The 10,523-nt window shown below is 39.5% G+C and overlaps 1 protein-coding gene across 1 annotated transcript; it reads left to right on the top strand.

Moving 5' to 3' along the window:
• On the top strand, positions 1-2,094 carry golt1a (golgi transport 1A; the record flags this gene model as incomplete). The annotated part of the gene is made up of 5 exons (XM_080846792.1): positions 1-25; positions 346-437; positions 857-1,035; positions 1,423-1,486; positions 2,053-2,094. 5 exons carry the CDS (start codon positions 1-3, stop codon positions 2,092-2,094), a joined length of 402 nt encoding a protein of 133 aa, XP_080702918.1.
• Positions 2,095-10,523: the final 8,429 nt, after the last annotated feature.

Genomic DNA, 10,523 nt, shown 5'->3' with positions numbered 1-10,523 from the left:
ATGTTGGCAATCACAGAGTTTCAGAGTGAGTTCCTTCTTCTTGTCTTTCTTTTTTTTGATAAACCGCAAACCCTCTTCTACGTAAAGTGACTTACAGTACTGGCATGGTGTATTCATTACCGTGTGTGCACTCTGCAAAATAAACCCACTGCAGTGTTCTTAGCAGCTTTCTATTACCAGTTGAGCTGTTGGAAAACACATGTGTTAATGTTAAAAATCCATTTGTCATATAATGTAAGACTATTAAATATGCTCACTTTGCACACCCCTTAGTCGAGCAGATAAACCAGAATAGTTTTTACAGCTTGTCTAACGCTTTGCTTCTCTGACTTGACTCTCCCAAAGAGATCGGAGTGGGCTTGACGGGCTTTGGAATGTTCTTTCTGCTCTTTGGTGTGCTACTGTACTTTGACTCAGTCCTGCTGGCATTTGGAAATGTGAGTCTGTCTTTTTATCAGATAGATGAGATAATTACTAGATTTAATTTACTTCCAATGTTATTGTTTGAAATTACTTATGAACGCAGTTATAAGGTCTTTCTGTTGGCATACAAGGTGGAGTCCCCCGTTCTAATCCAAATCACTGTCAGTCAAATTCAGTTAATTGTTCCTGACTGTCTGTTCAGTGTGTGTGTGCTCAGAACAATTCCAGCCAATCAACACGCTGCTTCAGAAGCATGTAAGGGAGGGGTGCATTTAAATTGGCTGTTGAGCTCAGACATCTACATCCTTTCACCAGACTTGCGGACCCCTTCTCTCAAGCATAATTAATATGGATCAACATTCATGGATAGAAACAAAAATGAAGACAAGCCTCTCCACACACTGTATGTAAATAACCCTGTGGTCATCTACAGGTGCTGTTTCTGGCTGGCTTGGCCTTCATCATTGGCTTGAGAAGGACAGCACACTTCTTTTTCCAGAGGCACAAGCTAAGGGCATCTACCTTCTTCCTGGGTGGTGTGGTGCTGGTGCTCATGCGATGGCCAATCATTGGGATGGCAGTGGAGAGTTATGGTTTCGTATTGCTGTTCAAGTAAGTGGGTACAGGCATGGACGTAGAACTTATTTCAAGTGGCCAAAAGCCCTACGATGATGTGCTGGACCGGGCCTGTGCCATAGGCTGTACGTAAATACATGATAAAAGACAAAGGCACTAACAATGTTCATGGTATGCTTTAAAAGGGGCACTGTGGTTTGTAGCAAATCATGTTTTAAGGCAAGTCTGTGTGAATCCTAGGATGTTTGCCTAGTGTTGCCATTTCCCCATCCTCTCTACTGATTAATGTGTTTCACATCTAGCTGGACACAGTTTAAATGGACAATGGAAGTACACTAAGTAGCTAGCAATGTTATACATTTTTAGGACATAGAATCTAAGACTTTTTTTTACAAAACTAAAATGAATTTCCAATGTTCCCAGGTCATTCTTCCCTATGGTGTTTGGATTTTTGGGATCACTGGTAAATATCCCTTATCTCAGCTCGGTAAGGGAACTGACCGCTTTGGCACTAATGCTCTAGGGTGGTATGTGTAACAGAAGAGATAATGGATGAGAATTTAATCATTATGTCATATTACCTCTGGAGTAAATACATCCACACTCAAATGCATTCAACCCTTGCATTTCTATGGCCGTGGGTTCTAGTCAGAAATGGTCTTATCAGAGGTAGTTGTAACCCCAGTTTTTGTAGACATGTAAGATAGGGTCTGCTTATTTCAACTGAACATGAAGGTGTAGAAGGTCCTAGATCTTTTGGGATACTTACATGCTTAACTCACATGCCATAGGTTCAATTGTCTTTTTTTGGTTGTTTTTATGAATACTGATCTACTCATTAAGGGGGAAGACATGTATTAAATTAGCGCTATGTTTCTGTTCCTCCAGCAAGCCTGGAGCAACTGAACACTGTCACATAGAGAATGTCAAACTGTCAAATCTCTGTTAGTCACTGTGTCACTGTGAGTCGCAATTCTGATTGAATTTTCAATCAATTTAATCCTTTAACAGATTTGGTATGGCCTAAAACATTTTTTTAACATATTTCCATAGTTCCTCAGCAGTTTATCTGGAGGCAGTCCATCTATGGTTTGAAAGGAAGGAATGAATGCTGTCATGTCACCTTCAGCCCACAAAACCTGAGAATTCTGCTTCGCTTCGTGATTACTCAGTGTGGAAGAAACACTGACATGGACATTTCATACACACTGTGTGTATGAATTTTTACATATTATGTATTTATGATGATGGTAAAGTTTTATTTATGATTATTTTGAAAAAAAAGAATTTATCCAGTTTGTCTTCACATGCAGCTAAATTATTGTTAAGTAATATAAGGAAGTGAAGGTATTGTAGATAAAAAAGGAAGTAGCTGCTGGATTTCCTGTATAGTGTATTGTTAAATACTAAATACAAATACAAATACAAATAAATAAAAATGTGACTGGTGCAAATTTCTGAACTCAGAACCAAATAGTTCATAATAACCTTGTATTCCTTCACTACATTGGTAAATATCATCGCTAATGCTATGCTATGCTAGATGCTTAGCATTCTACTGCTGAATTTTTCATTATTGCTTAAAGGTGCAGTATGAAGAATTTAGTGGGTCCATGGACTGTACATTGTGACGTTTGGATATGTTGGCTGGCATGAGGTCCAAGCATTTTTGTTTAACATAAACGTAACACTTTTATTCATTATCATTTTTAGGATCTATGGGCTGATCTCGGTAACACCACAGGATAATTTGGGTCGAAAGAACAAAGATAATTTCTAGTTTGAGCGCACATATGTAAAATTTCAAACTGGGTAGCAATTTGATTTCAACTTTGACATAAGGAAATGGTTTACTTTCTTTAGTGTATTTTATGTGTAATGGCAAACTGACCCATTATGACAAAAAGCCCTCTAAAGGCCAGATTTTATGGCCTTTTATCAAATCCACTTCAGTCCGTTCCAGATGAGGTGCCTAGCTGGCTAACTTTTCAGACACACTCGATGCGTGACTTCTAGCCTGGTTCCTCTACCTATTGCTCTCAGCTCATAAATTCATGTCCCCTTTAGACTTTTGACATGGCACTGGACTTTTTCTTCATCTAGTGGTCTTGAATAAATAAAATATGGTGTGCGATGGGGTGAGCTACTATGATTGGATAAAGCAGGTCACTCCCATGATACTCCATGGTGATCACTGACTGTGGCATGAACATCAGGGTGCTCACAGCAAAGGCACCCTGGGGTGGGTCACAGCCCGTTTGAAGTGAGTACAGTCATCCACTTCAGCTTCTCCTTCAACTGCTGTCCACAGATCTGTTTATTCATGGGTACAAAATATGTCACTTCCGAAAAGCCTGCCGCCATATTTGTGCCCGATTCGACAATGATATACGATAAATTAGTCACATGAGAATGGATTGTCTTTCCAAATGTACTAATCTTTCACTTATCATCTAGGCACTTTTAAACTTCTGCTGTTACATATCCGAAACATTTGTCAATACTATACTTACTTGTCAAATCTATTCTTTATACTATGGTCCCTTCTAATTGAAGCCAACCATTTATACCGCCGATCTAAATCCTTTGGGATAGAATAAAATTGTAGATCAGGGTTTCTTTGGCGATTGTTTTTACACCCAACAGCACAACATCTCCCGGGCATGTTGAACTTTCTCTTTTTTCCTCCATCTTCTCTGGTAGTTGTGGGTTGATCAAACTACTTGGTAACATGCTAATAATGAGTGAGATACCACTCAGCTATAAACCTGTTTCATATAGGTCTCAACCTCTTTACCATTAATGCTACTAAACTAGAGTTGTATATAGAGTTGCAAACCATCTTCACCTACAGCAACTCATAAATCTGTCTGAGGCAAAAAAAATGTTTGCCTTTCATTTTTTGCCTCCATAGACTATACAGATACGACTTGACCTCCCTGCAATTTGTAAATTTAAAAAGACCTATCTTAAAAATAAAATCCAATTAACAATTATTGTGGTGGGCCTCAGGAGCTAAACGTGAATACTGGAGCCTATTCAAGAATTCTATGGAAGGAATGTTCGCAATCACAAGCCGGAAACCCAAAGAACACAGAGAAAGGAGAGAAATGGGCGGAGGTGGGATGGCAGGGACAAATGTCACAATGGCCCACCTGTGTCCACCCACTGTGGTGATGATGACGCAGGCAACGTTCACATTTAAGACCCATAACCTCACAGGAGGGAGTGACAGTACGAAGGGATTTGCAACCATACATGACCCACCCCATCAGGGATCAAGGTAAGACTATGACTGTCTTTGACATGAGCTGATACAATTATACTGGGAACAACAAAAAGTACAGGGATGCTGCAGGGACTACAGTGATGCTGCAGGGATGGGTCTGATCATTAAAGCCAATTGCAACTTGTACTTGTTATTTTCGCTATATATAGATAATTAGTGTATGGCAGTAATGTGGATATACCATCTTCTTCGAATGTTGAACAGATAATTTGTTTTTGTGCTAGTTTCTTGTTAAAATAACTGATTATGGTGTATAAATCAAAGTTTAGAAATGTAATTCTTTTTGATCTCAGTAACTCTTAGAGTCAGTTAGGTACACCCAGTGGTCAATCTGTGGGGTCTTAGTAGCGTGTTATTGTATAATTTCAATAAAGTAATGTGTAAATAAGAAAATACTTTAGTGAATGAACAAATAAATAACCAACAAATTGATTACTTGCAGTTAACTGATTGTAAACTGATTACTGATTGCTTTAAATAATTAATGAATTCCACATTAATACTTCATTTATATATCAAAAACTATTTCTAGGCTCAGACTTTTCTTCTGCACTATACAAAAGGAAAACTGATTGTGAAACTATGTTTTTCAATGTGGCATTGAGATAATGGAAGAGCAGATAAAGGCAGCCCAGGGATAGCAGATGACCAGATAGGTATAAAACCACATAATATTTCCATGAGCCAAATTATGTTAGGTCATAGAATGCCATGTATACCAATCAATACATAAACAAATAAAACAGTGTAAAATATAGGAATCAGAGAAAATGAGAAAATATGCTACTTCTCTAATACAAGTGTTCCAAAAACAATTGAGATCTGTCAAGAAAAGGTACCTTTCACTGCCATCAGAACAGAAATCATTTGGTCACAGACATCATTTACACTGAAGAGAAGAAAAAATGCAGGTTGTCTCTGGTCTGCTAGGCTTAACGCCAGAGTTCTTTTGATGACCTTTTTGATGTAGTGTGTGTGTGTCTGTCTCTTTGACTGTCTCCACTGACCTCCACTGTTATTCTATTTGCTGAATTCATCATGGATCATGGAGTTGCCACGGTGTGTGTGTGTGTGTGTGTGTGTGTGTGTGTGTGTGTGTGTGTGTGTGTGTGTGTGTGTGTGTGTGTTTGTGTGTGTGTGTGTGTGTGTGTGTGTGTGTGTGTGTGTGTGTTTGTGTGTGTGTGTGTGTGTGTGTGTGTGTGTGTGTGTGTGTGTGTGTGTGTGTGTGTGTGTGTGTGTGTGTGTGTGTGTGTTTGTGTGTGTGTGTGGGCGCGGGCGTGTGTGTGTGTGTGTGTGTGTGTGTGTGAGAGTGCGTGTGCGTGTGCGTTGGATTTTTCAGGTAACTTGAGCGTCCACAGCCACACGATGTTGTACATTATCCTGATGTTGATGTTTGCTACCTGCTTTGGACAGTCTTTTCCAGCAGAGGATCTCCGAAGTCCCCTCTATACAAATGGTACTTTTGTGATTCACTCATTCATTACTCATTTGGCTTTAAGAAGTAACACGAGTGATACTCCACTCGATCCCTCTGGCATGAATCTAATAAAACCACTCCATGAACACACCCTATCATGAGTGTTAGCGGCAGATGAGATAGAAGTGTCATGTTAAGGTCAAATATTGTGTCACCAGCAGGCCAAACATAAACAGGTGTTTTTCAACTTTCTGTCATAAAAGGCAATATGATGTTAATCTTGACTAACCTATTATGACTAGCTATGTGTGAAACATAAAACCTATAAAATAGGAATCTCACTTCAAATGAACGCAGACCCAAATCCCCAAAGTAGGCATCCAACAGAATTCTCTGTGCCATTTTCTGGTGTGTAGTATGCTTAAGTAGATGTTTACCCCTAGGATGTTTTGTTCATGATACTTACTCCCGATATCACACAGCTGAAGAGGAAGACATGCTGAGAATACTGCAAGACACCCCAGCAACTCGAGCGGCAGTACCTTCATCCATATTCTCTCCACGCATCCCTGTGGAAACGGCATACATACCAGAGAGGATGGAGCTGCCCAGGAGGTTATGGTGGCTCTCTAAGGAGGTGGCCATTCCAAAAATGAAGAAAAAACGCAATTTGTCCTCGTACAATCTGAACTCATTTGGCCTGCGCTATGGAAAATGAAGACACTGAAGTGGAGCATCCATACAAAATGGCGAGGTTTCTGTGTAACTCAAATGTCCCATTACTTGAAAAAGGTTTTTGAACTTAAATAAGAGCTACACAGCTTGACACTGTATGTCAATCTGTCAGTGTTCGTACAGTAGGTCATTTGAAAGTGTTTGTACGGTAGGTCCTCTGTAGTTTGGATAACATTGTATTGGGTGATCTCATTTTTTGCTTGCTGTTAAATAGATTTAAAAAATAAATTTGTACAATACATTAGAAAGTTATAGTGTCTGTGTTTGCACTAGTTTTTTTTATAGGGCACCATTTTTATGTCCAATGCAGTCCAATGCAGGCAGTATGGGCAACATTGGCAGCCTCCCAGGGCGGCATCTTGCCAGGCACAGCAGGCTGCACCTGCACAAACTAATTCAGAATGGTGACATTTGTGTTTCTCTATCGCTTGTTTTTACCTCACGTCAATAATATCATGTTACCGTGTAGATCAATTCACCTTGTCGGAGTGGACGCCCTGATTCTAGTTTGTGAGCCTCTAAATACACAACACCACAATTAATTCATAATACTGAAAATATTTAGTTTCACAGTCATAAATAGCATATAGTTTTTTTTATAGGTTTGTGCAAAATCGTAAAAAATATATATAAAACCAGCCGAAACAGAGTTTCAGAAGGGGGGGGGGTTCGCCCAAGGCACCATACAAGATGAACTGAACCACTGAACATAGTGATGACATAAGTATGAATAGTTTCTTCTCCTCTTTGATTGTATCTGTGCAAAACCACAGATGTTTCCATTACAGGAAGTTACTTATCTGCAATCTGAGGGAAGTGAGACAACATTTCCTGCCCCTAAATGTTACTTTATCAGCTTTATTATGAGTCAGGCTCAAGGAAATCATTCTAGTTGACAGTTGTCAGGCAACTGTAACACATTTTAGCATACTAAATAATTTCCATCTAAGCACCAGGAGGTAAGACTTATGCAATCAATATTGTCTAAAGTTATTGAATATGATCATTGCAGCCAGATTACACTTCCTGAGATACAAAAGGTTGTACTATTTTGCTCAGATCTTTGAATAACCTTGAAAAATCTCATTTGATCAGTTCAGTGCTCAACACTAGGCACTGTTTCCATACTTTTGAGTCCTGCCCGTTAAAATTACATAGGTACTTCGAAGGCCCCCTATGATGTTCAGGTTTTTATGAATTACATGGGAACTCCAAGTAATATTTAGAAGAGTTGAGAAGCATATATGTACTGTATACAATGCACACGTATACTAGTAAGATAAAATAACAATCATTATTTTTGTAACCTATTTTTAGGCCTTTTCACACTGTCTCTTCCTTTACTGCCCCCAGAGGTCAAAGGAAGGCAGAGACAGGTTTTTGTAATATTTGACAACGTGACAACAGCAAATTCATGAGAGGCACCCACAGCCTTTTCCTTTTCAAACACAAAGTCTTTTTTCCCCAGAACATGGAAATACTGTTTGCTGCTGCAGGTGTTTTTTGTTTTCTTTTTTGCCTTGCTCTTATCTTTATTATAGTGAAGGTTTGCAAAGGTGAGAACTTTTTCTATCCCATTATTATCCACTTTGGAAATTGCAAATATTACTTTTTACACATAATTCTAAATGGTAAACATTGATAGGAATGAATTGCGTATACTGTATACTGTATGGTGTAGTCTAAGTGCTGCAATTGCAAATGAACGTGCAAACAATGACCAAAAATCAGAAAGGGGAGTAAAAAAATAGGACTTTATAGGACTTCTTTAACTTCTTCAGTGCTAGCCTTAGTTTGATGGACCGTCAAAAAGAGTCTATAAACCACTGATTGACGGTAAGGTATAGAAATAGCTGTGTTGTGTGTATATATAGGCTTAGGTCACTTTTTGAGAGTTTGGATTGGGTGGTAGTTATGCTCAAAGTTACGTAACTAGCTAGATAGATAGATATATAGATAGATAGATAGATAGATAGATAAATAGATAGACAGGTGGATACTTTATTTATCCCTAGGAAAAGTTAGGAGTAGCTAATGTTTGATCGGACCACTATAGCTTTACTCTTGTTCAGAGCTGGGGCATATGTCTCTGTGGGGTGGGTATATTTTATAACTATAATAAGCATTATATGCTGTTAATAAAATTGCTTTTTCAGATTTGATGGGACACACTACAGAGGGTAGATTCTATGTTGCACGTAGAAGGAACCAGCATCACGACACAGGCAAGGGTAAAGTAGTTCAAGCAGTCCAACTATCCTACTGAGAATCATTTCTGGAAGTTAACTGATTTGCAGGAAAAGAAATAATCGTCCTTTTCACTCAAGAAGGTGTCTTCTAATCTTTGTTATTGTAACTTAAAGCCCCCATAGGCAGAGATGTGTCTACTCCTGTCATTGCTGATGGTAAAACCTCCACCGCCTCAGGAAGTTCTGCTTCATTGGTAAGTCGCGGTCGTGTAATATAAAACAGCAAATGCAACATTTAATGCAATTCAACACAATGTAAACAAAAGGTATCTCAACTGTAACTGCAAGAAAAAAAGCAGCACTGTTGCAGCTGATAGTCAAATTACTTGTTTGCAATATGCATTTGTGCATAAGACTATGAGCATGGAAACTGTGCCATGCACAACATGCAGCAAGCTAGGAGCATGTAGCAATGTGTTGGAGTACATACAGCAAGCTAGGTGCAGGTAGCAATGTGTTGGAGACTATAGCATAAAATAAAATCATGCTTCCACTTGAGAGCCAATAAGACAAAAAGGAATGAATTATGCAAAACACCTCCTATAGCCATCACTAGTCTCCACCTTATAGGTGTTAACTGGTTAGTGCTTTCTAAAACACAGGATGATGCATCTGTTTAAAAACAGCTCTACCATATGCCCATTAACAAGCCTCTGAGGGCCTCATTTACGTAAATTTGCGAGCGCAGCGTAATCAGCATCTTTGCCAAACCGCATACAGCGCACAATGTGTTTCCGCATTTTGCGTAGTATTTAGCAAACAAGAACCTTGATGCGTATTCAGCACCTTACTCTGCCCTCTAGTGTTATTAGCGCACCGCTAAAATAGGGGCTTTCAAACGACTCTTGAGTGACAGTTGCTATTCCAACGCTAGCATTACGTCACCCGGACACTTTTTGGAAGTCACAGACTGGCACTGCATTAAATACCTCAATAATGCGATTTACCCCAGAGCATCTCGCATTATGTTTCGCTACCGGAGACCAGCTTGCCTTTATTTTACCTGCATTAAACCAAGCAAAACAACCATATGCTTGATGTTTGACTGTGTTAGGAAAGTTGTTGACTCACTAGTTTGTTATAGTGTCAAAGTAAGCAAATTTCAACAGGTTTCGCTAGGTTTAGCTGCTAGCACCTCGTTAGCGATTAGCCATTCCACCGTTATGCTGCTTTAAGAATGTCCTTAATGTGTTGTGATTATTAAACATATCTGACGGCACCCACAATTACATTTTCACAAAAAAGGGAATTGTTTTCACCACCTTTAACTATAGAGCACAACTGGTAGTGTCACGCACCCTTAAAGGGGGGTTGAGGCTCGGACGAAAGATCAGAGTACGTGCAAGGGAAACCACAACACCGTTCTTAATAAGAAAAATAGATTTATTTTGCGACTCCAGGGAATTGACAAAAGATATTAAACATTAAAATGCCCTGTTTATAAGTAGTGCCAGCACTCAAAGCTCAAGGGTCTGTCTGGGGTGTCCAGGTAAGTTCATGTTGTTTTAGCGTTGTGCGCGTCAGTTCCGTTCCCTCGGGACACGGCCAGGCAAGCCGCTTTTAGTTCTCCGATTAACAGTCACCCACGGCACAGCTTGGAAAGGGTCCATGGCCTGCAGTCACCAGCCACCATTTCCTCTGGACCAACCTTACTTCACGGACACAGCGTCAGACAGTACTCCATTAGCTTGCGGACACGGGTTTAAATAGGAAGATTGTGATGGGAGACACCTAGAGAGGGGAGTGACATAATGCTACGCACCTGTGATTATTTAGTGATCATGCTACACACGTGCGGTAAAAAAAGGTTTGTGTTAAGTGCTCATTTAAAGTG

Source organism: Sprattus sprattus (genome assembly GCF_963457725.1).
Source record: "Sprattus sprattus genome assembly, chromosome: 10".
Lineage (NCBI taxonomy): Eukaryota > Metazoa > Chordata > Actinopteri > Clupeiformes > Clupeidae > Sprattus > Sprattus sprattus.
The sequence above is the reverse complement of the archived record's forward strand: the minus strand, read 5'-3'. Positions and strand labels throughout refer to the sequence as shown.